Genomic DNA, 23,729 nt, shown 5'->3' with positions numbered 1-23,729 from the left:
TTTATATGGGAAGACATATGACCCGGAGTTGACCTCAGAGGTAAGGCGCTATTCGGCGAGAGATCGCGAGAATTAGGTTAAAACATTCTCATGTAAACATTTGTCCTATTGGCTGGTTGATTCTACGTACCTTACATATTTTATAATACAATCAAGAGCTCACGCCAATAATATTAGTCCCAGATTGAAGGCGGCTCCATTAGGCGTTTTTTGGCGGGCAACCATATTAAACTGTGCTGACAGCCTGTCAGCAGGTCATGCCCACTAGCAAGGCAACTACATTTATTAAAAACTGAAAACCGCCATTGTTCCTTCGATCAACCTGAAGTATCATCATTAATCGATATTTAACCTCTCCAGAAAATATATAGAAAACAATCATGTCCGCCGACTCTAATTCCCCGCGCGCTATTGCCCATCGCTACATCTCCAACTCTCGTTTCCACCGCCGCTACACACTCCCCGCCACGGCGGATCATGACAGCCTCACTTTCACCTATGCCGATGTCGGATTCACTCCAAGCTCGGCGAATCTGAATCCTCACACCATCCTCTTCATGCCAGGCATGTTCGCTTCCCGGTACCTCGGCGTATTTATACATGCAATCGCCGAGAAACTCGGCGTGCGTGTTTTGATTGTCGATCGGTTGGTCCAGCCCAAAAGCTGCAATAATTCTCAATGCTTACTATCCAAAACAGCCCTGGAATGGGCAATTCCACCGACGTCCCGCTAGACCGACGACTCTCCATCTGGGTCGAATTAGTGCCCCGTCTCCTGGCACATCTAGAAATCGAACATGTAGCGCTGGTCTCACATTGCGCGGGGACCATCTACCTATTGAATACCCTATTTTATTGTCGTGAACTTCTCCATCCGGAGAAGCCATTCGTCGCCTTTTTAGGTATTTTTTTTCCCATCTTCTTTGCTATTTCTTCAACCGGCCATTCCCATGTATACTCAATGCTAACAAAGATAGCACCCTGGGTTGACCCCTCTTATTCCCACGTCACGTCCATGCAAATGGCCCAATATGTACCAGTAAAAGCATTTAATGTGTGGAACCAGATTCCAAAGTTCTTTCTTTTGAAAGCGGGCCCGGCTTTTACATCGAGTGGAGTTGCTATCACGAAGAGCTCGAATGTTATCTCCTCCGGCTCTGGTTTCAGAAGCGCTGGCGAGAACGAGACGGAGTTGGAGAGAAACCGGCGGCAGATTGAGAACGAGTACTCACTCTCGCGAGGAGTGCAGGCCGAGCTCGATAGTCTGATGTTCCAGTTCATGTTCGAGGAAAGCACTGTCGGTGCAAACAGTGAGGCTTTACAGTGCTTGCGGAAGGGATCGGATAGTGGGAAGACGTGGGGAAAGTGCGAGGACTACGGGACCTATGTGAAGGAGTTGGTGGATCTTGAGAGAAGGAGGCATAGACGGACAGGAGAGGAAAAGCTAAAGGTAAGGGCGTATTTCGCGGGGAACGACTCGATGATTGGGAAAGCTGGCCAAGAGTACGTGGAGGAGTGTTGGGCAGGCAGTACGGGGGAATTCAAGGATGCGCTTGATTTCGAATCGATGACCTTTGCAGAACTGGAGCACGACAGTTTAGTTCAGTCTGCTGAAGTTTTGAAGAGCATTTTCCTCCATGCTGGAGGAAATATGCCGAATGATACTGAGTGAAATTGAGCTCTCCTTAGACCAACCTGGTTATATATAATACCATCTAGAAAGGACTCTGCGGGATTCTGGATGTCACAGCGTATCCGCCAAACATCTACATTACTCATCCCTCTCTACATATACTCGGCTTCAAATGATTCAGGAGAGAAGAAAACGATAAGACGTATCAATCACTAATGTCTAGATAAAGTCATATCTTCTACAATCCCGCATCCGAGATTTCTCATTTCTTAGTAAATAAAAAGCGACTAAAAGCAAATAGTGAAGTTTAATTTTCAAGCAAATTTTGAGCAGCAAAACGTATTTCTTGAGACCATCGACCCAAGCAAGCGCCAACCGCACGACCGCACAACCAATATAAAACTCATCCTTTCTGCCTCGCACAATTCCTCGAATCAAGTCGGGCAATATGGCCAAACACTGACCGTAAAGATAGGTGGTTTACCCCCCGGGTGAAGCGTAATTTCATACCGCCCTTCACGGATAATGAAGTTTTTGGATTTAACCCAAATCCAGCGGTATGCAAGGCTTTCGGGTCCATAGAAGCCGTTGAAGTACCAGGTGCAATTCGTGCCAGGCATTCTAGCGTCCACAATCCAAATCCAGTTGTACGCACAAAGCCAGTAAAAAAATATCCAACTCCTCCAAGAACGACCCCAGCAACAAGAATACCAAAAAGAGCAGAGATGATACGGGGAAGTGCGTAGAAAATCGAGCGCAACTGTCTTTCGGAAAAAGTCAATATCCAAAGTATCATGAGCCCTAATACCCCGATAAGGATGTAAAGATTTTCTGCCACCCGCAAGATTCTGGTGATTATCCATTTCCAAGCTTTTTTGAACATCGAAAATACAGTGCGGAGAATAGCTCCAGTTGTCTTGGAAATCTGGTCCCCGACTTTGTGGACTCTGGAAACCACTTTTCCCGGTATCTCTTTCATTTTAAGGCATTTTGAAGGTTCAGGCTCCTGCGGATCTGTTGACAAAGAATTAATTTGATCATTCATGTACATGGACACTGCCCGTGTGATTCTGTAGCGCTTGAGCTTACCATTCTGCGTTTGGAGCCCTTCTTGGTCCTGACTCTTGTAAGAAGGCGGACTATGTAGACTAGGACATCGGGTTTACTATAGTGGTGGTGGGTAGAGATCTGCGCTATTGATATGGGAGAGCTCATTCTGAGCACCCTGGCCTCTCTCGAGGTCATATAGGGGCAGTGTTTCCCTAGATTGGGACATGATAAGAGTCTTGTGCGAAGTACTATTCAGGCTGTAAATCGGGGATTTCGCAAAATGAAGGATTTACGAGTGAAGAGGATTTCGAAGTCGACTGCTATATGACACATGGTAGATCCCTGGCTGACTCCATGTGGACTATCATACGAGAAGGCAGAATTTGCTTGATTTTTACATAATGCTTCATTGCGGGCGATACCACAGTACTACACAATTATCAACATGTACAAACGGTGCCTTGACAGATGGTTTACTAATGGAAACGGCAAAACAAAATTCACGGTGTCACATAAATTCTGTTCGTTCAGACAGTTATATGGTTAGAGCCCTGAATCCCTGGTATCTTCACTCGAGACTACTACAGAACAACCATACCCACAGATTCAAAATAAGTAGCAAACTGGGACAAGTCCCTTTTTATCCACAATCGAAGTATAGTCTTGAGGTTGACAGAACCTACTGGTTACTTCGAAGAGATGTCCTGGGCAAATGCTTCTAAATTCTAAGTCTGATATAAGGAATACTTTCGTGATATAAGATTCCAACAAAGTTCATCACCAAAAATTTAGCCAGAAAGCCATGAATAGCGCGAAGTGTCTAATTTACAACCTGATTCATCAGAAGATGCCAACAAACTCCCATGAGAACCCAACTCATAGCCACTCTCCGACGAATATACAACTGATCTCAAAACATCACACTACCATAAGCTGGAACTTATTTTCTCCACAACAGTAACGGTAAAAGAATAATGAGACCTGCCACAACCAAGATAACTATAACAACGCTGACCTCAACGCATGATATGGATGATCTCATATAGGTGAGTCCCGAAGTATTATGACAGCAAGTAATGCGGCGCTGCTCAGAGACTCGTTCAGAAATGATGGTTTCTGGCTTTGGCTCACTATCATCTGTGTGATTTTTAGTGTCCATTCCGAATCCATGCCACAATTGTGTCTTACCAATGTGCCGCATCCATTCATTGTCCAACTCCGAGTCCTCAAGAGGATTGTCGGGAACTCCAAAGATATATCTCTTCTTCTTCGGGGCCTTCTTCGCTTCGTTCATAGTGGAGAACTGAAAACTATCCGTTCCTTCCAGGTCAGGGTCTTGGAAGGGTGTGCTTCCTAAGACCGGGTTCTTCGGACTTGGCCGTTGGTATATGGGCTCGGGGAGATCAATTGTAACGTGTTGCTTGGGAGGGATGCCTTTTTCCAGGTCTTGCTCCTGCGCTAGTCTGGTTCGTGCACGTTCAGGCATGATGGGCTCTAGTCTCGAGCGATGTGTACTTGTGAAAGGGGTTAAGGTAAGGTGTAGTTGTGCGTTGAGAACTTCTGAAAGAGAGAAGCTAGGTAGAAGATGTGATGAGTAGTTTCTAAAACGTCATAAGTAGACGTCGACTCACTAGGATATGTATGGGTGACATAATTTGTAGGTGATTTGTGTCGTCAAGCAGATTAAGCTGCGGTCTCCCTCGATGAAATGGCGATTAATGATGCCTAGAGATGCAGAAACTGACATGCAATAAAGAGACGCGGCAATAAAACGTCATCCCATTCGACTACCTAAAATTGTTCGGACACCATCGGTGTCTCTATAGGGTAGTTTATAGAGTATTCTCAAGTTGACAATGGACATATATTTACTGAACTATGATCAATATAGGACAACCCCCATGTCTTCAAATAGAGCATATGCCATAGCATCTAGTACTGTCATATCGTATCATTGATTGACATCGATGCGACCAAATAGCCGAAGACTAGCATTTACACAGTCTGGTATCCGGTATATAGCCTTTTAGAAGGTCTCCCTGGTGTGGAATGAGTTGGTGAAACGGGCTAGAGCGAGGATATTTACATCAGAAGTTCAAGACCACCAGTGCTCAAAGTTTCGATGCCGAGATGTTGCCACAGTGACAACGATGCCATTAATTCGGCAAGGTACTATAAAGCTATATCAAAAATAAACTGCAAAAAAAGAAAAACAGAGAGCGTTGGGATACTGTGTAGTATCTAGATACTGCAAAAAGCAATGACCAGACTGGGGCTCGATCCCAGGACCTTATCGGTGTTAACGATACGTGATAACCAACTACACCATCCGGCCAATTGTTGAAGAACAACTTTGACATTTGATTACAGAAGCTAGAATTAACGCTCAAGCTGAAATTGACTGCCATCGCGTAGCCCTAAGTGGTACAGTCAAACAAGAATTCAGAGAAAGTTCAGCCCTAGTAGATTGGACAGTTATCTCCAAATTGCCGACCGTCGTCCCAAACCTATTTAACTATATGTGGTTATTCTTAAGCAGTGACAACATAGCTAGGATAGGAGACAAGTTATGAGGTTTCTATTCTCCTTTGTCACCAAACCAGGAACAACGCCATCTACGAGACTGGAATTTCAAGGCTCAATCTATTCATCGTTAAAAAAATCACTCTTTCAGTTCTCTTCCAACCCTTTACGACTCTTCCTTAATGTTAATGCTTTTATCAGATCCAAAGGCAATGCTACCGTCGAAGAGGCCTTTGTTGTATGCGCGGCACATCCCAGTAAAGGCTCCATGATATCCCTGTGAGCCCCATCAGCTATTATCGCGAGCGGCTTGAGGCCCTCCCAGTTCTGATTAGTGATGTCCCGGTGCTTTTCGAGGAGAAAGTGGACTATGGCCTTGTTATCAGAAGAGCTGGCTACCCCGAGAGCATTGCCACTTGCATGTTCCATGTCCGCGTCCGGTAGGACCCCGGAATGGACAAAGGAGCACACAATGTCCAGGTATTTAGCACAAATAGCCGCATCCAACGGTGTTGCTTTCTCCCGACCCTATATGTTTGGATTGGCTCTACTCTCCAATAGCTTCTTCAAGGTAGCAAAATTCTGATTGAACACTGCAATAAGAAGCGGTGTTGCAGATTTCTCGTCAATAACGTTGACTAGAGCGTCATGCTGATAAAATACGTAGCAATATCTTGTTGTCCTGACCCAAAGGCTTGATGCAAGAAAAAAGCCCTGGGGCATGTCCATACTTTTCAATATTGATGTCAGCTTCATGTGGGCACAATGTCTGGACAATGTTCACGTGTCCTTGTCTGTATAGTTCGACGCATCCACTTTTTTCTATCGACTGCGGTACCCAAAGAATTTCTTTAATCTCTAGAGCCTCGAAGGCATCAATAGGAGCTTTGAAGGTACGCGTGGTCCACTGCATCAATAACTACCTATATATCATTTGTACCCTCCTGGGACCTCTATGTCATGGCAATCAGAGTGCCAATCATCTCCGTCCTTGCTAACGTGCTTTGTCAAAGATCCCATTGGAGCTCTCATCGGCGTGCGCATTCTATGCCGGTTGCTGCACCTGTGCTGCAGTTGCCATGGGTAATTTATCCTGTCTATAGTCTTCAGCTGGAGTACCAGAATAGAACACGTGCAAGGCATCGCAGAGCCATAAGCCCGTGCTAGATTCAGGGGGTTGGGAGGGTGTGACAGTAAATAGGATGGCTTCTAGTATCTCTTGGGCCGTGATTTACTCGGTATCCCGGTGCTAAATGGCAAAAAGGGATTTAACGAGCCAAAGTCAGCGGTGGATGTGTAGACCAGAATAATAAAAAAATTATGTGAAATAAAAAACAATGACCAGACTGGGGCTCGATCCCAGGACCTTATCGGTGTTAACGATACGTGATAACCAACTACACCATCCGGCCGATTGATACAATTTTAGCTTTGTTTTTGACATTATCACTCAAAGCATAAAAATGGAGGCTACACTACAAAGCGTCTTAAGATACACCACTAACTGCTAAATATTAGTGTTACATAGGCTTACATGATCTTGTTATTTTTGTTTGTTAGGTGCATAAAAGTATATGCGGGAATAATACTAGCTGGTATATTAATCACACGTTACACAGAGTATCCATGCTGTTGTAGCTTCTCGAGCCCAGCGGTCCTGTTCGTAGGGCTCCGGAAATATATATCATACTTGGAATCAGAAATCGCTTGCCTCAATAAAGGTACTCCCAGTCAACCTATCAATACTATTGGCCATGAGCCACAACTCCATTATCCAAAGATCTCAAATTCACCAGTGAGAGTGACAGCAATACAACCCACAAGCGAAAAGTAGTTAACAATACACTGGAGACGGTTGACGGACTGACCAACTAATATCAGACATACATCCCAGGTGGCCATTGAGTGTGGAGATAGTCACAATTGCGGACGGACGAAAAGCGACTGACACCTCCACATTGTCTAGCAATGACAGGGTATTACCTACTGATTGAAAGGTAGCCTAGAGACTTACCCTTCTCGGAGTGCCGATGTATAGTGACAACTCTAGCCTATTCCTTTCTGGGAGAAGAAAAATTTGTCAATGCGGGTGGGCCCAGCCTTATATTGCTAAAAGCGAAATATATAACTTCATCTGTTGGCCGGATGGTGTAGTTGGTTATCACGTATCGTTAACACCGATAAGGTCCTGGGATCGAGCCCCAGTCTGGTCATCTTTTTTTGGTTTGTGCCTCACCTCCTTACCCAGCTTGGAGCTCAAAAGGCTCCCCTCTTTTTACTTTTAATCTTATACCTTCATTGTGCTCGTAAATCCAACCAAGGGCATCTCTCGTTCAACCTCAACCCGTTACATCCCATAGTCGTGCGGGATCTAATATTTTCCTTTCTCCCAGTCCCTGTCACTTCACGTAGCCTAATGTCGCGACGAAATATTTTTGACTGACCATCTCCTGTATATACTCGATGATAGTTACCCCCTGAAACGCTCTTAAGAAGCTCCGCACATCTCATATTCCGTACTTTAGCCCAGTTTTCCAATTTCGGGATATAGAGGACTATACCACGATCCCATGAAGTACTTATTTTGCAGTGTACCTCTGGAATCAAACGTCATAAGACATAGTGACACATACATCCCAGTACGTGAAATCCAATGTAGCAAAGCTTGTCCCATAGTGAAGATGTTGCCATAAGTGCTACTCGGATCCTATACAACGCCATTACTGGTAGCACCAGTTTACCCAGAATAATTCCAGTACCACAACAATGCTAGTAGATGGAATAATTCCCATACTAAAATCCTCCATAAGATTACACTATCACTTATAACTGCTCCCTGGCTTGATTCATGCATTCCATGGAGCGAGTATATACAGCCGACAGAACCATAACACACTAATCTTCTTTAAGATTAGTGGTTTCTAGGTAGGCTTAGATTTTGCCCTGTCATGTCAAAGCTTGAACGAAGAATTCATCAATCGGCCGGATGGTGTAGTTGGTTATCACGTATCGTTAACACCGATAAGGTCCTGGGATCGAGCCCCAGTCTGGTCATTGTTTTTTGCTTTTATGCACCGCTAAAGCTGTTCTATGATATATGAGCACTGACCCTTTGCCTTTTTGCTGTCACAAAATACTGAAGGTAGTGTGTGGGTACTTTTACTTATGAACTCCTGGCCGAAATGTTGGCGTCTTATTCAACATTTGCTCTTATTTGAGACTATCAGATACCCACGCGTTTAGCTTTCCCACCTCCAAAAACTGCAACCTCAGTTCGCTACGTTATTCTCCCAAGCCGCAATTGTCCTTAGAACAATATCCTCCTACCCTCTTCGAGCTCACGGATCGTCTTCTTCAGGCTAATTCGCCGCCGTACAGTGGACGCATCCTCGCCAGCTATGTCCTTGAGCTCATCATGAGACAGTTTGTTGATCAAAGATGACGAGAAAAGCTTGATTGGGGTCTCCGGCCCGGTGACAAGATAATAATCTGCTGCTTGCATGCAAATGTTGTCCACAAAGCGTTTCCGAGCTACCTTATAGTAAGATTCGAGGATATCATGAATATCCTGAACCGTGTACTCAGAGTTGCTCATGTGATTTAGCATAGTAAGATCTTTCAGTCGAACAACCTCTCCACCATGTTTGTCGTTGATGACTTTACTTTCAAGCTTAGAACGCTGGCGTTCCTGGCGGCTAAAAGCCTATCAGTATATGCATTTGTATACATAAGTTGTGTTTGAACCAACGTACCATCTTTGGAGATTTTCGTTGAAATAGTGATTGAGCGTTTTGGGTGCCTGGTTACGTTCCACATGGAGCAGAAAGTCCACCTGTGTCAGGGCACGCTGGTACTTGTCCAGAAGATTATCCATCATGATGAAAAGAAGGCTGTTGAATACGCGCCTGTCCACACAGACAATCTCTAATGTCTTAACAATAAATCCATGGACAATTGTAATCACGTCACTGATGTACCCCTTAGCAAAGTTAGACCATTTAGCTGACTGCTTTTTCATGCTAGTAGCAAGCAACGAGGCATTGAACGTGCCAATCTCGAAACCACGAGATGATTGGTATAGCTGCTTTAGCCACTCGTAAATATCGTTGTCCGAAGGAAAAGATTCCCAGGTCTGCTCAGTAATGACATCCTCAAGTTCTGGCATGCTACCAGTCTTTCGAGTGTGGAGTTCATTCATATCCTCCGACTCGTCTGGAGGCACTGTCGTAGAATTTGCGTTAGATGAATCAAGACTCTTTTTGACACTAGCATCGAAGTTGTATTCATGGCCATATCGCTCGAGGTCTTCTGCAAAAGCTATGTCTCGGGTGACAACCTTGGTGGCAAGTCGAAGGTCCATATGCTCGTCGAAGATATCACTCTCGCCGTAGCTCGTACTCAGCGCTTGGGAAGTGATTTCCTGGAATTTGTTTATAATGTCTAACAAAAAACCTACTTGCTGCTCTGGCGTCTCCCTCTCGTTACCAAGAGCCTTCAAGGAGTTTTTAGCTTCCTTCAGCCTCTTACTGATTTCCAACCGGACCTAATTATGAGTTAATAAATACCCTTTAATTGAGAGTACAAGTAATGCCTACCGAAGGAAACTCCCGTCGTGCATTCTCGGTAACAGTTTCTTGGAGACGAGATTTCAAGGATTTGATGCCAAATTTATCTTTAGCAATTGTATTCCAAGGTGCCTTCTGACTGAATGCCTCTTCTGCCTCATCACGGTCCGTGTTCCCGGCCGTCAGCTCTTGTTGGTTCAAGTTGCGGACTATTGTCCAACCATGCCGCAGAAATAACTTGTTCCCCGCTACAAGATCAAGGACCTTATCTTCGGCACCTTTATCTACCAAGTCTGGCTTTGTGAGAACTCCAATGGTCCTTTCCCCTTCTGCGTCATACTCGCGGGCCATCTCGATGATCTCTTGAGTAGCAATATCAACGTTGGCAGGAACGACGGTAAGCATGATAGACCGAGGGTTCTTCATGTAGCCTTCCACCATTTCTCTAACCACGGCAATATCAGACTTAGAAGTTAGCCCCGGAGTAGTATTTTTGAAGATTCCAGGCACGTCAATGACACTCAGATGGTCCTCTTCTGGCCCGCAGATCTCCAAGCGGAGGACATCTTTAGAAAAAGTCGGCAGAGCCGAGTTTTCAGCGACTCCCATTAACTCATGGACCTTTTATAGAGTTAGCTTAAAACTTAGGATGAGATTGAGGCCGTTAGCTTACTTCTTGCATGACTTTGGAGAAACGACTTGGCTCCAAGGCGTCGATACTCTCAGTGTGCCATGCTCTAAGTCTAGCAGCACGGTCGACATCTGAGTCAGATGCTGGAATGATAGAGGCACTGACTTTGCGAGTCGATAAGCCTCTATCTCTGCGAAAAATAATTTGTGTGGCAAATCGAGTGCAAAGTCCGCTATCGCGTGGGAAAGGGAGCTGGGTGAGGCCTTCAAGGACAGAGGACTTTCCACTGGACTGATCGCCCACAACAACTAGTTGTGGGAGAGCAATATGCTCACCCACATTGCAGGCGAACAGCTTGTCAATCTTGTCCAGGAGTGCCGGGTCGGCTAGCATAGAGCTTTCGGACGTCTCTTTCTTCATGATGAGAAGGGTTGAGAGCAATGTGCAAAGTGTATGTTTTATTTGAGAGTATACAAGTAGAGGGCTGAAAGACAAAATAAAAATCAAGTGAAACTGGAAATGGAAGGGAGAATGCCGAATTGTTGAGTTGTGAATAGGAGGTTGCGTCGAAGCATCAATTTATGTCTAATGGGAAGTTCAAACAAAAGGCAGTGCAAACAGGCGGCCTCAAAATGATTGGCAATGGAAAGATGATGAAGAATAACTTGGCGGTTACTGATGCAGGTTGCCTGCGCACCAAACAGAACACCCCATCAGCACAAGGCTGCGAGAGATTCTCCCTGCCAATAAAATAAAAAGAATGAAAACATGTAGGGTAGTAGACGCCTGCATGCATCTCTAGACCCTGACCATATCATTCCATCGAAAGATTCTGTACCAGCAGCCAAATTGTCATTAGCAGTCTAAGGAGGCACCGCCACGAACGGCGCTGTGGTCTCCACCTACCCGATCACGTATCAACTCCTTCATTGTTGATTCTTTTGTTTTCTCAGTTCAAAAGACTAATCTTCCCTGCCGTCAAGGCAGTAGCGATAGGCATATACACACCCACTCCAGCCTCTTTCAGCACCTTGAGATGATTTACTCGTCTCCGACCCGCAAACTGCGCCTCCGATATTTCTTTGCAATCCCCAACTGGTCCGAAGGCAAATCTTTGCTCTGAAGACCAGGGGCTACTGCCACTGACAAATCGAATCCAGCGTTTCCTTGTCTCTTGACTCACCATTTCCGCAGTCGGGTTAAAGGACAAATCAACACCAGCGAATAGATAGAGAAGGTCAACAGCATGATGAGCACGGCTGGATGCTTGCCATGGGTTGGCTTGGTCAAAAACATACCTATACACTCTCTTGTTGGCTGCCGCAAGCTTTTCAGAAATGACCTCAACAGGGAGTGTATAGCGAATGTCATTGACTAGATCCAAAGCACCCAGCTTACAGGCTGTAGGGCGGTCGGCGACCACTTGGTACAGCTTTCGCAGTTTGGCACCCCATTCCTTGTCTTGTTCAAAGGCAGCAGTAATCGTCTCCCCGTCTAGTGTTTCTACCCCGTTCCTCCAGATAACGGACTAGACATGGTTAGGGAGGTATATCCAGTGGCTGGAATGGAATGTCCATCAAACGTACCTCATATTCTGTGTCACCTATCATAAGCTCGTCGACCTGTTCTGGCTTGGTTTCCCAGTTCTCAAGCCCTGGCTCCTCCTGGATCCACATCGTGTTCACATTGCACTCCTTTAGTGCTTGTATGAGAGCAGAGACCGAGGCCTCACGAAGAGATGGCTGTCCCAGCTCCTTAACCTTCGTCTGTAAGACCTGGATAAGTCCATTGCCGCGCTCCACAGGCAATGGAGACGAGAGGTAAAGGGATCCAGATGCTAAAACGGCCCTCTTTACGGGGGGGCCAGTGATCAGATGTGCATGAACATAAACGGCACCTGCGCTTTCACCGGAAAGAGTGATATTGTCCTAGAAGCAATCGCGAACTTAATATAAGTTCGACCATGGGCGAGATCTGCAATGATTTGAGACACATACCGGATTGCCCCCAAAAGCGGCGATATTCTTCCTCACCCAATCAATCCCCATTCTCTGATCCTTGAGGGCAAGATTCCTCTCTTTTCCATCTCCGAAGCTGAAGATGTTGAGTCGATAATTGATGGAAACAACGATCATGGGCTGGTTGGCCTCAATGGAATCAGCTACAAGCCTGGCCGGATCTGTGACCAAGTCAGTAATTGGACATTTAATGAGCATCATAGACTCAGATGTCTACTGACCGCAGATCTTGGATGCTCCCGAGCAGAAGGTTACAACTTGGGAACCACCTGGGTGATAGTCAGCGATGAGTGTCCGAACACCGAGATCAATACTATCGATTATGTACCATGGATCCAGATCAAAACGGGAAGGGGCCCCGAAATGGCCGACAAAGGCGGACATGTGATGTCCAGATTAAGACATTCGAATTCGTCCTCAGGCTCATCCGGAATTTCAAAATCTTCAGGGATCCGCAACAAGTGGCGCACATCTACAGTTGCCTGAGGACATCGCGGCCTAAAACATGCATTAACAAATCACCGATAAACTCAAACTTTCGATGACAACAGAAAGGGCACATACCCGTACTGAGTGGCATCGACAGATGCTCCATTGAAGTTATCTACAGGTTCGGCAGGCTCAAATCTGGCGGGAACACTGGCATATTTTATTCCTCGGAATTGGTGGATAGCAGTTTCGCCAATTTTGCGCGCAGTGCCCTTGAACGCTGCGTTTAGGGTGTGATGAGAGACTTGCGGTGAGCTCATGTTTCGTGACGGCTGAAGACGATGGTAATAGCGTATCTAGGAAGAAGTTGATAACGATGCCAACGATCTTCTAATATAATCCGACCCCCTCACTCTTTGTATTCCCTCAGTCCCGGCTGATAGCCTCCAATGTATTGCCGATGGTCATCATCTTAGCATGTGGGGCCGTTGCGGGGAGTTCCACCGTTGCAAGTTGGCCTGTGGAGGATCCTTCGTGCTCGGCTGATGAGGACGGATGAGAAGGCTTCTATCTCGTTTTTGTTTCGAAGTTTCAATGAGATTTAGACATGGAATTAAAGTCTGGTATAGTATTAACCGACGCGGAGAGCGTTTATCTAAAGTATGTACTGTACTACGATGATGTATCTCCTATATACATGAACCACCAGACTGCGCAAATCACGCAGCAGACTGAGGTTCCACATTCTTCTGGTTCTTGAAAAGGAATCCACCCAAAAACAGCAGCACTGGCACAGCCGACACGCCCGTCAGTAATGCAAGGGCCCACGACATCGTCGCCCAACCGGCACTTTCTCGAATAAATCCTGCAAAAAACGGCCCGACTATACTGCCCGCGGCAAAGGCGGCATTCAAGATCCCATATGAAAGAGCCATGGCTCCCCCTTTACCAAATATATTGGGATCCTTCTCCTCCTTTTCTTGTACAATGTATGAGGCTTCCACCAAAATGGGCGGCATGAGGAAAGCCAGACAAGCGCCCAGAAGAGCTAGTAGGGCGCAGAGCAGTACTTTTTGGCTCATTGAGTCTTCCGTGACGAATCGAAAACAGACAATAACTGGGACGGTGGCAAAAAGTGCACCTGCTGCAAGGTAGCGTCGTGCATTCGGGAATTTGTCGTTGATGAAGCCCACGAAGGGGTCTATGAAGTGCGGGATGGATAGAGGCACGAAGATCAATCCCTGGCCTGTCTGCCCCCAGTGAAAAGTGTCTTGCACATAAAGCGGGAGCACACTGTCAAGAGAGGTCAAGGCGACGGAAAGGATAAAATATGCCCATATAGTGACTATCATGCGATGCGACGCTAGTAGAGTGAGTATAGCCCTCGCCGGGTGGGGCTCTGTGGTTGTCAGGTGATTGGAATTGTCGAGGCCTTGGTCATTTGGTTTCTCGATTGTTTGTGAGCTCCTTGGTAATGCAGATGCTACAGCTTGCGGGTTCCTTTCTCTGTTGTGATCGCTTCTCCGCGTAGCAGAGCCAAAAGATCCCGCGGTGTCTTGTGAGGCAGCTTCGTTATCCATTTTCTCGCCTTCGGAGGATACCTCCTGGGGAGGGAGCCATTTTGCGGCATACTTCTTCTCAATCATAATAATCCGGAACAAGATGTCCAATCCGATCAAGGCGAAGGCTAATCCAAAAACAGCATAATACCCTCCATGTTCATAAATAACACCACCCAGGAGGGGACCTCCCATTATTCCAAGGGTCATCCCCATGCCGATATAACCCAATGCTTGTCCAAGCTCGTCTTTGCCAACTGTATCGACTAGAAGTGCACATCCTACGGTCCAGACAACTGCCGCCGATGCGCCCTGGAATAGGCGACCAGCGATCCAGAGACCGATATGGGTACCGACACAAAGCAACGCTGTCGAGGCACCCAAGGCAATCAAGCCGATTAATAGTGGCCACCACCGTGACTCAATTCGATCAGCTATGTATCCAGCAATAGCTGACATTTCCCATGTTTGTCAGAACGATGTTTCATGGTGCTTGAACAAGGACAGTACTTACGGGAAAACGCTAGCAGAGCTGCTCCGTAGAGCGCCAGCAAGATAGATGTCCAGCTCTGTTCTAAAATGCGGCGTAATGGTTAGTCCGTCTTGCGCAGAGGCCAAATAGTAGGCCAGCAACGAAACTAACATACCATTCTCTTCCGATAGGCCAACTCTCTCATGTAGGGCAGTCGGGGTTACAGGAACTATCTATAAACTATGTCAGAGACCATGTGATATTCAAATTCATACAAAATGGTCATATCACATACTAGTCCATAGAGTAAGATGTCCTAGGATCATTTTATTAGCATATTCTATGTAAATTCCTGTTGATATGACATGGTTGACCATCGTACCGTGAAAACTGCAAACACCACCACAAATATAATAAAAAACTTCGATGATCTCCACTCCAGGAACACCGGTGGTTCCGTTGTCCCGTCACCAGACGGCCATAGACGCATTTTTCTTCGGCGTTGGTTATACCAGAAAGCAGGCTTGATCTTGAAGTCCTATGACGTCATATAACGATCAAAATGAATTATAATGGGAAATTCTGAAACAGGTAGGTAGGAAGTTAAGGGAGGCCAAGGATCTGATAAGAAATCGCCTCAGTGTTTTGTGTAGGAGGAAGGCCAAGGGAAAGGTACTTGAAAATATTCCTTCGGCCTCGGGGTCCGCGGGACCCGCTAGCAACCCCGGATAGATAATAGATTTATAATACTAGTGTAGGGAGTATATTGATTGATTCGTACAAGCCTCACAAAAATATTCTGTGACCGCTTCGAATCACGACTATCCACTCATCAAGCACACGCAGCTACTCCAGCCACTTGTACGAGTATAGATACGGGCGAGATTGGATGGTGTGACTAAGAGATAGAATCAAAGTATCCTCAGGCGAGGATCTATATTGTATTGTTAGTTGCATGCCTATACTCCCGAAGTCCCGAATATGGACAGCAATATTATCTGGTTTCCAGACTATCTAGATCCCTAAGCAAACCTTTCGCCGTCAAGAAATCGTCAATTCAACAAGGAAATTGGATTTTGTTAACGTTACCCAAGTAAATTTCACTGAGTATTAAAAACATAGCCTATTAAATAACAGTATCCCAGCAGAGGCAAAAAAAAAAAAAAAAAAAAAAAAAAAAAAAAAAAAAAAAAAAAAAAAAAAAAAAAAAAAGAAAAGAAAAGAGTAAAAAATCAGTTTTAATAAACTCTCTTTGCTCATTGGTGAAGTCAGGATATCGACAACCTTCAGCACAATCCACCAATGAAGGATCCATGACTTCATGGGCTACATACTAGGCCACTAGTATCTAATCCTAAACGTATATAAGGCATAGAATGAATTGGTACACCTTATAGGGCTAAAGGAAACATTACCAACTTTATTTGTACAGCAGGTTAACTTGTATCTAGATCAGTAAACTCCCGCTATTCAAATATTGTTACATTAGAGTCGGGAATTGTCTTATACTGATGGGATATTTGACCTGTGTATATACGTTTTCATAAACTAGCATTGTGAATATGCTGAAAGTTTTCAAAAAGACATGTACCACATCAACAGCAGCCTTCCTTGCTCACCCTAAGATATTATTGACACGGCTTTGTATGCGAAAGACGGCTGTTGATTTAGTTATCTGATAGACAAAGGATGCGCTTATGTATCAATGTTGCTTCTCCGTAAGTTTATAAGAAAATTACCTAATGAGAGCTCAATGATTTCCGGGCGAAAATCTATGGTACCTTAATCATTCCTGGGGCGAAATTGTAGGGATGGCCCTTCTCGCGCGGACACAATCCATGTGCGCAGCTTATACTCAGGGCTCTGATCCCTAGGCACCGAGCTGCAACAGTCCGGTTCAACCTCACAATGATCAGGCGGTAGTCGGATGTCATATGAGAACAGGACCCGGGCAAGTGTAAGAGTGAGCTCGGCCCACGCCAGGTTTTTAGCAAGGCAAGATCTTGGTCCAATGCTAAAGGGGCAAAACGCTGCCCGTGCTCGCTTCAGCCCATCATTTGTCAATGAACTATCGTCATTGGTTTCATCCTCCAACCAGCGCTCTGGCTCATATTTGAATGGTCTTGGATAGTATTCCTCGTTATGGTGGAGGGCATAGATTGGTGTCCCGATTATAGTCCCTTCTGGTATGTAATAGCCGTCCACCGTTATGCCCCCCTGCAATACACGGCGAGGAGCCATGTTTGAGGCTGCCGGCGAAATGCGTAAGGACTCTGATATACATGCATGCAGATAGCTACACGATTTTAACTGAGGGCCCAGGCGAATATCTTCCTTCTGTTTGAAGCACGAACGGATCTCTGTGGTGACCTTTTGCAGGGCCCGCTGGCTATGCGCGAGGTTAAAGAGAACCGCACTCAGGCTGGTGGCGACACTATCTGACCCTATGGCGTTCATTCTTAAATCAGCCCTAGACCACTGGAATCTCCGCCAACGATTGGAATAAGGATTAACATACCCGCAACGACTAAGAGTAATGATTCATCCCATAATTCCCTCTCTGTAAATCCTTGCCCAGTCTTGGGATCTAATGCATTGAGTAAATAGTAGAAGCAATCTTTTCGGGGGCCACTGTTCCCTAGACGAGCCCTTTCCTTCCCCTGGTGACGAATCCAACGACTAAAATCCTTTAATGCGCTGATGAAGCCGGCGAAGAACAAACGATCAAGCTTATAGCGCCACACCTTTGGTTGGGACATACACTACGTAGTTAAGATTAATTGTTAGTAGTAAGATACTGGGTTCTTGTTGTAGCTGGTGTATAGCTTACCGTAGCATTCCGGCGAGCTAGCGTTTTGGTTAATTGTGGTATATAGCGATATCTATCGCTTTTTAGCATGCCAAAGCTTCGCCCATAGCTCAGGTCGCTAATGACATCAAATGCAAGATAGTCACATAGAGGTGCGATGTCCACACTGGGCCCCCAGTCTAAGCTCGGTCCTGCCCTATCGGAGGGAGGATTCAGCATGGCACAAAAGTCACTTATGTGGGATAAAATTTGATTCTGCACTCCATTCAACGCATTATCTGTAAAGGCTTGGAAAAGGATCCTCCGCTTGAATGCATGTGTCTTCTTATCTATGCAGCTGAATGTATTGGGCGCATGGCTGCTCACACTCATTACCACATAAGAGTCAATCTTACAAACGTTGGCCTTTGTTGAATATATTTCCATCAGCCCCGTTTGAGAGCACACGGATACTGAATTAGGGCCGCATCTGCCAACATTGCCTGAATGGGGATAAATTAGGGATTAGCAGCACGGCTGGAAGCTATATGGTGAAGCTCACCATATCTCTGATGTCCTTTCCAAATTGCAGTATGTGAAGTACCTCTCCATACCAGCCAGGCGGCGTACCAATCAGTTATCCTTGGTAGTAATGGCCCAGGAATCTTGGACAATGGGTGAAAATAGATCCGATACACGATAAGCGAGAGAAGCTAGAGAAGTTGATGGCTGCAGGTTAGCCAAGCGTAGGTAGCATGACGGCTAGACGGTGTTACGAACGTAGGCAACGGCCAAAAGACTAATGGACAAGAGTAAGATCATTGTAGCAATCGATTGTTTGCCAATCGATGGTCACGTTGTATGAAGTCTGATATTCTATTTAAGCTACTAAAATGATTCCTCAGAAACATCCTTCGTCTGCGAAGCTCGTGAGCCTCGCTTCTTTAAATAGATTTTGGCCTTTCGTTCCCTAAAGGATGCAAGTGTTGTCTGTGGTGGCATTTAAAATGGAGACCTTATGGAGCATCTACGTAGTCATGAGTTTAGGACGTGGAACCGCCATCCCACTGATTCTTTTGCTTAGCCCACAAAACATTGCCGGAAGCAGCTATTTTACCATGGCATTTATGGGTAAAAGAAGTAAGGAAGGGGGAAGACGTGAAAAGAAAGAGTAAGAGTTGTCCTCAAGGCGACAGGTGAACGCAATGAGAAGAAAGAGGGTCCACGAATCTATCGATGACACTGGTCCGTGGGATATCAGAAGCTTCAGATCGAGCCTGCCTCTGGGTGGGTCTGAATCCAAAGTGTGCTCCGATCTACATTGCAACCATAAAAAAGTCTTTCATGCGGTAATGAACTATGTACAAGGCGGTGTCGTTTGCCACGATATTAGGTAGACTATCCCCTCTTCCGGAATAGGTGCTCGGTCAACATTTCCGGATATCGTGACGCCAAAAAGGTATGGTTTTTCGTTCGAAAGTCAGATTTGGTCTCCATCCCTGGAAGGCTATCTCTCAACATTCCAAATGTAACAGTCTTCTCCTGGTCAAACTTTGTGGATCGTCAAGCTGACTTGAGCAACTGCACGTTTCCCTTAAGTTAGGATCTTGGTTTCTGTTAGGGGCCGCGTCGGATAGGTTATATTTATTCAGATGATTTGGTGTTTTATGTTTTTATGGTTGCCACGAGTCTACCTCTTGAGTGAAGACTGAAGGTGTATATTATATTGTCATGCTATTATTGACAGGATGGTTGGGTTTGACAAATGGTCTACATACGAATTTCTTAGTACCTTTCTATATATAATCATTCTATTGTGTTATTGCCATACTAAAGTACCGAAATTAAAACCAGTTAAGACCAATCTACACCATCAGGCCTTGATGTAAAAACTGGCCTTTAACAGCAATGTTTGATGGGGACTGACTGTAGTAACTCACAAAGACGGCACCGCGATGTTACTCAACTCAGCTGTGGTACGTAATCTTAAGCAGTAGGAACAACTGCACGATTCTTATGGCCTAGCCGCCGTTGATGATACCTTATATTGCTTTCTTGTGCCGTGTCAAATATGTTCGAACGAAAAAGCAGCCGAATAAATATGTAAGGGGTAATAAATAAGCAGAACTGAGCAGGATCGCAAAAGCTTTTCCGCTGTCAGGTATGCAGTGCATTGTAGTATAAGCAGCCATTTCGTGTGATCCAACTTCCGTAGTTAGTTCTGTGGGTGTCATGGTTGGGAATTGGCCATTTTCCATCTGAGAGGGGAGACCTGCTGTTGTGCCTTTTTCGATGTCGTTCTGTTCTGGTAGCAATATATCGTACGCCGCAAAGAAATAGCTGCAGGCGAGCCCAAGTCCAAGGATAAACTGAATGATCTGTATAGACGTGAGAGCACGCTTAACACGAATAGCGACTGGTATGGCAGCCGCCGCCAGAGCGAAATAAGTGTACTGGAAAGGAAAACAGCTGTCAATGAACTTTCATAATAACGGCCTTTGGAGAGAGCCCCTACCATCAGAGTGTGTACACCAGAGTTGAGAAACACACCAACCAACGCAGCTGGGCACTTATATCTGATTCCCGACCATGCGCAAATCATAACTCCGGCATGATGGTAAGTTTGTAAAGTCGAACTCTCCTTTCCCTTAGCGAGGATGATCAACGTATCAACTACCTCATAGAATTTTGATAAATACATCACCCATCCAATATACCCCATTCCTTGGTCCCAGAGAGTGTTGTGATATAGCGGAACTAGTTTGATATGCGGTCAGTATTCAAAATACACGCAGTATTCTATGACCAAAAGGTATCTTACCTGGCGGTTCGACCGAAATATCTGTCTGGCACATTGCACGTGCCATGTGGGCTCCATAGTTTGGATCTCCCGAAGCCGGCCAGGAGCGCCATACGGCCTGGCATATTCCAATAAGCGCCCATGCCGAGAATATTGCTAGGAAGGAGTTGTGCAGGATGACTAGCATCCTGAAGATATATGTTTGGCTAAATTTCCATGGTTTATTGTGTCGTCTGCGGTTTACCCCGTTTAGAAACGCAATGGCCGCCATGTATACAGCGGCAACTGTTATAGGGAACCTGACATCGAGGGTAAGGTCCAAAAGATCATGGTTTAGTTTAAACGGCACACCAAGAGTCGAATGTCTTTCGGTGTGTTGTAATATCGCGGTCCGAGGATCGGTTGGAGGAAGTGACCAAACTCCTAGAGCTGGCAACTTAAGATGAGTTGAAAGATGCTGCATGGACATGGCAGCTGTATGACGGCTAGAACTGAACAAGTGATACGTTCCGAGGCAATCTATGAGGATTTACACCGTGTTTTATATGAGTAGTCCCCACGATACTGGGTATTGCAAATTTCTATTGTAGTGCACACTGTTTATTTCTTATTTGTTTTTATTATTCTATTTTATTCAGGTATGGTGCCTGGTAGTTGCGATGATATCGACGCATGCAGGAGGTTACATCCATCTTGGCGGGCTGCTGTGGCTTGTTGTTCAGCTACCGATTCTCTACCACAATCTCTCTGCCGGAACAGGGGAATATTTGCCTAGGCAAGCTTCTCTTTTGAGTGGTGCTTAATGCCTCAAAACACAGTAGCACCTTTCTGTTCTTGGGATAGCAATTTCTCATCTCCACTTAGACCAGACTCGTGGGCACCACGAATTCTTTTCAATGACACAGCAGTAACGTGGTAAAGTTTTCCGAGCTATCATTAGGTAGGGCTTGGCAAATTTTCATCAATGTACGTTTTTAAGAAATGAATTATGGTTGGTCCAATGGGGAATCGCCAATTCTTACGAATATTCCTTTAGCTTTTCATGCGTTTCCTTGTGATATTCAATCATACGGACCCTGAGCGAGGAAAACAACATCGTGATCAAAATTTACAAGCACTTAGGAAGTGGATATATTACGAATAGATTCGATACAACGGCCTGCATGGCAATGGCTAGTCTTTGCCAGAGACGAAAGATAATCACCTTCATTGACAGTGGCTCCAAAACCTGAGATCAAGCTTCCTGTCAACCTGAGAATGCCCTATAAATTATCCTATAGAGACGCCTAAGCTATCCAGACATTTTTAGGTAGTTGAACGGGATGTTCTTTCATTCCACACTTCCTTTATGCTACCAGACCAAGTTAGAGTCTGACACGCCGAACAAACACCGAAACAATAAGACCTAGTACAGCAATTCCTGTCAGAGCTTCGGCCACGTTGCGGAATGCCCTGGCATATGCGAGTTTGAAAACCTCCACCTGCTCTGCAGTAGCCGTCATATCTTTAAAAGCATCAATAGCTCCCACCATATTCCCTCCTATCTCAGCAGGGAGTCCCAGGTTGTGAGCGTGGAACTTCAACCTATTGCTGAATGTTGTGCCACCCACTGGCACTCCGACGCACATTCCTATTGTACGGACAAAGGCGTACATCGCGAAGGCATAGCTCGTGTCTTTTGGGTCTGCCAGAACTTGTACACATGAATTCAGAGAAGACAGGGTGATACCATGACCGACGCCAACAGCTACAAGGTTGAGAGCCCATTGCACTGTAGTTGTACTTGTATCCCATGAGATAAGGCAGCCGGTGGCTATAACTGTGATTATCCACGACAGCCACAGTGGCCAGTGAATATAGCCAAATCTTGTAATTAAAATTCCTGTAACGGCTGCGGCTGGTAGAATTGCAGCTGTAATAGGTATCAAGGTAATACTAGCGCTGGTCGCACTCCGGAGCTTGGCCGATTGAAAGTAGATTGGGATGCAATATAGCTCGCTCAAGTTCTGACATTATTAGTGAACGGTCTTGATATACGGCAATAGCATATGCACCTACCAGAAAGCCGTGGAAGAAGACCAATATATAGGCGGAAATTTGCCGGACGCTTTTGAATAAGTGGATATGGAGAATTGGGTTAGGGGTCATATATCCTTCCCAGAACATAGTTGCAATGAGTCCCAGACCTCCCAGAATAATAGGAACATAGGTTTTCCAGCTGTTCCATGGATATTGAACACCACCCCAGCTTAAACCGATAAGAAAGCTTCCCGCACTTGTGAGAAATAGTACGCCACCAGCCCAATCGAGAGACCCAATTCGATGGGTAGATTCCTGTGTATGTTGTAGGGGCAGAGGTACGAAAATTAGTTGCCCAAATATGACAAGGAGAAACGGAAAGTTGATATAGAACGCCCACCGCCAGTTCAGATGGTCGATAAATAACCCCCCAAGAAGCGGTCCTATCACTGCACCAACTGCGCCAAATAGAACCACAAGACCACAGTACATAGGCCGCTCTCTGAGCGGTACGAGGTCTGCTAGTAATATAAAAGACCCCGACGCTACACCGCCTGCACCGATACCTTGGATCACACGGCCAGAGATCATTTGTGCAAAATGCTTCGAAAGACAGCATATCAGAGTCCCAGCAGTGAACAGCCCCAATGCTAGAAGCATTTGGCACCGACGTTGTACGAACCCAGACAGTGTGGTGAAGTAGGGTTGCGTGATGGCGCATGACAGTAGGTATCCCGTTCCACACCAAAATGCATCCGCTGAGCTCATCTTCAGTGACGCCGTCAGGGACTTTATTTTAGTTAGATAATGTGTAAGCGTTGACGGAGAATATTTGACAAACCGGTAATATGGACGCCAAGATTGTGCCATCTATAGTGATCATCATGGAGAGCAGTAGTAGCATCAAAATAGTCAACCAGTCCACAAGACTTGGTTTCCACAAAGGTTCAATCCCTTCCCCAACACTCGACTCCACGGGCTGTTCAGCCCATCTTTGTGATTCTAAGTTGTCTCCTGTTGAACCAATACACTCAAAAGACGAAGTCTCAGTTTTATGGGTCGAAGTACTGTTGTTTATTGAGTAAGGTGGGGGTGCGCCTGTAGAGGCCATTGCGATTCTTTGGATTATGATGGTATTGATGTGGAAGGGCTAGCAATATTTGGGATTATACTATGCTCATTGTTAGAGTTAATTCATACTACTCTTTTTCGGGTGTTTAGGGAAGCTGTAGAAGTAATATG

At 45.5% G+C, this 23,729-nt stretch overlaps 8 protein-coding genes and 4 non-coding genes across 12 annotated transcripts; 3 read left to right on the top strand and 9 right to left on the bottom strand.

Annotated features, from left to right (window-relative positions):
• The first annotated feature begins 178 nt into the window (after positions 1 to 178).
• BDV38DRAFT_53535 (alpha/beta fold hydrolase) lies at positions 179 to 1,857 on the top strand. The gene is made up of 3 exons (XM_032063508.1): positions 179 to 646; positions 700 to 902; positions 978 to 1,857. Exons 1-3 carry the CDS (start codon positions 381 to 383, stop codon positions 1,670 to 1,672), a joined length of 1,164 nt encoding a protein of 387 aa, XP_031915164.1. The 5' UTR covers positions 179 to 380; the 3' UTR covers positions 1,673 to 1,857.
• A 1,864-nt stretch (positions 1,858 to 3,721) lies between these two features.
• On the bottom strand, positions 3,722 to 4,169 carry BDV38DRAFT_281267 (uncharacterized protein; the record flags this gene model as incomplete). The annotated part of the gene is made up of 2 exons (XM_032059501.1): positions 3,722 to 3,813; positions 3,872 to 4,169. 2 exons carry the CDS (start codon positions 4,167 to 4,169, stop codon positions 3,722 to 3,724), a joined length of 390 nt encoding a protein of 129 aa, XP_031915163.1.
• A 775-nt stretch (positions 4,170 to 4,944) lies between these two features.
• Positions 4,945 to 5,018, bottom strand: BDV38DRAFT_t100. Its single transcript has one exon. It is a non-coding gene; the product is annotated as a tRNA-Val (tRNA).
• A 1,526-nt stretch (positions 5,019 to 6,544) lies between these two features.
• On the bottom strand, positions 6,545 to 6,618 carry BDV38DRAFT_t99. Its single transcript has one exon. It is a non-coding gene; the product is annotated as a tRNA-Val (tRNA).
• Positions 6,619 to 7,345: 727 nt separating this feature from the next.
• Positions 7,346 to 7,419, top strand: BDV38DRAFT_t105. Its single transcript has one exon. It is a non-coding gene; the product is annotated as a tRNA-Val (tRNA).
• Positions 7,420 to 8,186: 767 nt separating this feature from the next.
• Positions 8,187 to 8,260, top strand: BDV38DRAFT_t106. The gene has a single exon. It is a non-coding gene; the product is annotated as a tRNA-Val (tRNA).
• A 135-nt stretch (positions 8,261 to 8,395) lies between these two features.
• On the bottom strand, positions 8,396 to 10,978 carry BDV38DRAFT_242772 (dynamin family protein). The gene is made up of 4 exons (XM_032054141.1): positions 10,445 to 10,978; positions 9,802 to 10,392; positions 8,959 to 9,749; positions 8,396 to 8,901 (listed from the first exon to the last, which is right to left on the bottom strand). Exons 1-4 carry the CDS (start codon positions 10,820 to 10,822, stop codon positions 8,514 to 8,516), a joined length of 2,148 nt encoding a protein of 715 aa, XP_031915162.1. The 5' UTR covers positions 10,823 to 10,978; the 3' UTR covers positions 8,396 to 8,513.
• Positions 10,979 to 11,286: 308 nt separating this feature from the next.
• Positions 11,287 to 13,169, bottom strand: BDV38DRAFT_291502 (putative carboxylesterase; the record flags this gene model as incomplete). Its single annotated transcript, XM_032061759.1, has 5 exons — positions 11,287 to 11,930; positions 11,989 to 12,330; positions 12,400 to 12,581; positions 12,749 to 12,918; positions 12,985 to 13,169. 5 exons carry the CDS (start codon positions 13,167 to 13,169, stop codon positions 11,352 to 11,354), a joined length of 1,458 nt encoding a protein of 485 aa, XP_031915161.1. The 3' UTR covers positions 11,287 to 11,351.
• Positions 13,170 to 13,478: 309 nt separating this feature from the next.
• BDV38DRAFT_53495 (MFS transporter) lies at positions 13,479 to 15,504 on the bottom strand. The gene is made up of 5 exons (XM_032063507.1): positions 15,263 to 15,504; positions 15,176 to 15,196; positions 15,056 to 15,113; positions 14,923 to 14,982; positions 13,479 to 14,860 (listed from the first exon to the last, which is right to left on the bottom strand). The coding sequence occupies exons 1-5, from the start codon at positions 15,368 to 15,370 to the stop codon at positions 13,569 to 13,571; spliced, it is 1,539 nt and encodes a 512-aa protein (XP_031915160.1). The 5' UTR covers positions 15,371 to 15,504; the 3' UTR covers positions 13,479 to 13,568.
• A 1,158-nt stretch (positions 15,505 to 16,662) lies between these two features.
• On the bottom strand, positions 16,663 to 18,490 carry BDV38DRAFT_269975 (cytochrome P450; the record flags this gene model as incomplete). Its single annotated transcript, XM_032057062.1, has 5 exons — positions 16,663 to 17,324; positions 17,399 to 17,642; positions 17,711 to 18,171; positions 18,231 to 18,381; positions 18,449 to 18,490. The coding sequence occupies 5 exons, from the start codon at positions 18,488 to 18,490 to the stop codon at positions 16,663 to 16,665; spliced, it is 1,560 nt and encodes a 519-aa protein (XP_031915159.1).
• A 1,220-nt stretch (positions 18,491 to 19,710) lies between these two features.
• BDV38DRAFT_281262 (elongation of very long chain fatty acids protein) lies at positions 19,711 to 20,937 on the bottom strand (the record flags this gene model as incomplete). Its single annotated transcript, XM_032059500.1, has 3 exons — positions 19,711 to 20,121; positions 20,184 to 20,425; positions 20,490 to 20,937. 3 exons carry the CDS (start codon positions 20,935 to 20,937, stop codon positions 19,711 to 19,713), a joined length of 1,101 nt encoding a protein of 366 aa, XP_031915158.1.
• An 895-nt stretch (positions 20,938 to 21,832) lies between these two features.
• On the bottom strand, positions 21,833 to 23,598 carry BDV38DRAFT_281261 (major facilitator superfamily domain-containing protein; the record flags this gene model as incomplete). Its single annotated transcript, XM_032059499.1, has 3 exons — positions 21,833 to 22,474; positions 22,527 to 23,276; positions 23,329 to 23,598. 3 exons carry the CDS (start codon positions 23,596 to 23,598, stop codon positions 21,833 to 21,835), a joined length of 1,662 nt encoding a protein of 553 aa, XP_031915157.1.
• Positions 23,599 to 23,729: the final 131 nt, after the last annotated feature.

The sequence above is a fragment of the Aspergillus pseudotamarii genome (genome assembly GCF_009193445.1).
Source record: "Aspergillus pseudotamarii strain CBS 117625 unplaced genomic scaffold BDV38scaffold_17, whole genome shotgun sequence".
In the NCBI taxonomy this organism is placed as follows: Eukaryota; Fungi; Ascomycota; class Eurotiomycetes; order Eurotiales; family Aspergillaceae; genus Aspergillus; species Aspergillus pseudotamarii.
The sequence above is the reverse complement of the archived record's forward strand: the minus strand, read 5'-3'. Positions and strand labels throughout refer to the sequence as shown.

What these genes read in the sequence shown, in the direction of transcription:
- BDV38DRAFT_53535 (XM_032063508.1), top strand. Translation starts at nt 381, where the DNA reads ATGTCCGCCGACTCTAATTCCCCGCGCGCTATTGCCCATCGCTACATC. An exon ending in CGTGTTTTGATTGTCGATCG is followed by an intron (nt 647 to 699) that starts GTTGGTCCAGCC and finishes TATCCAAAACAG; the next exon opens with CCCTGGAATGGGCAATTCCA. An exon ending in GCCATTCGTCGCCTTTTTAG is followed by an intron (nt 903 to 977) that starts GTATTTTTTTTC and finishes TAACAAAGATAG; the next exon opens with CACCCTGGGTTGACCCCTCT.
- BDV38DRAFT_242772 (XM_032054141.1), bottom strand. Translation starts at nt 10,822, where the DNA reads ATGAAGAAAGAGACGTCCGAAAGCTCTATGCTAGCCGACCCGGCACTC. An exon ending in CACGACGGGAGTTTCCTTCG is followed by an intron (nt 9,750 to 9,801) that starts GTAGGCATTACT and finishes ACTCATAATTAG; the next exon opens with GTCCGGTTGGAAATCAGTAA. An exon ending in AACGAAAATCTCCAAAGATG is followed by an intron (nt 8,902 to 8,958) that starts GTACGTTGGTTC and finishes ATAGGCTTTTAG; the next exon opens with CCGCCAGGAACGCCAGCGTT.
- BDV38DRAFT_53495 (XM_032063507.1), bottom strand. Translation starts at nt 15,370, where the DNA reads ATGCGTCTATGGCCGTCTGGTGACGGGACAACGGAACCACCGGTGTTC. An exon ending in TGGTGTTTGCAGTTTTCACG is followed by an intron (nt 15,197 to 15,262) that starts GTACGATGGTCA and finishes AAATGATCCTAG; the next exon opens with GACATCTTACTCTATGGACT. An exon ending in ACATCTTACTCTATGGACTA is followed by an intron (nt 15,114 to 15,175) that starts GTATGTGATATG and finishes CATAGTTTATAG; the next exon opens with ATAGTTCCTGTAACCCCGAC.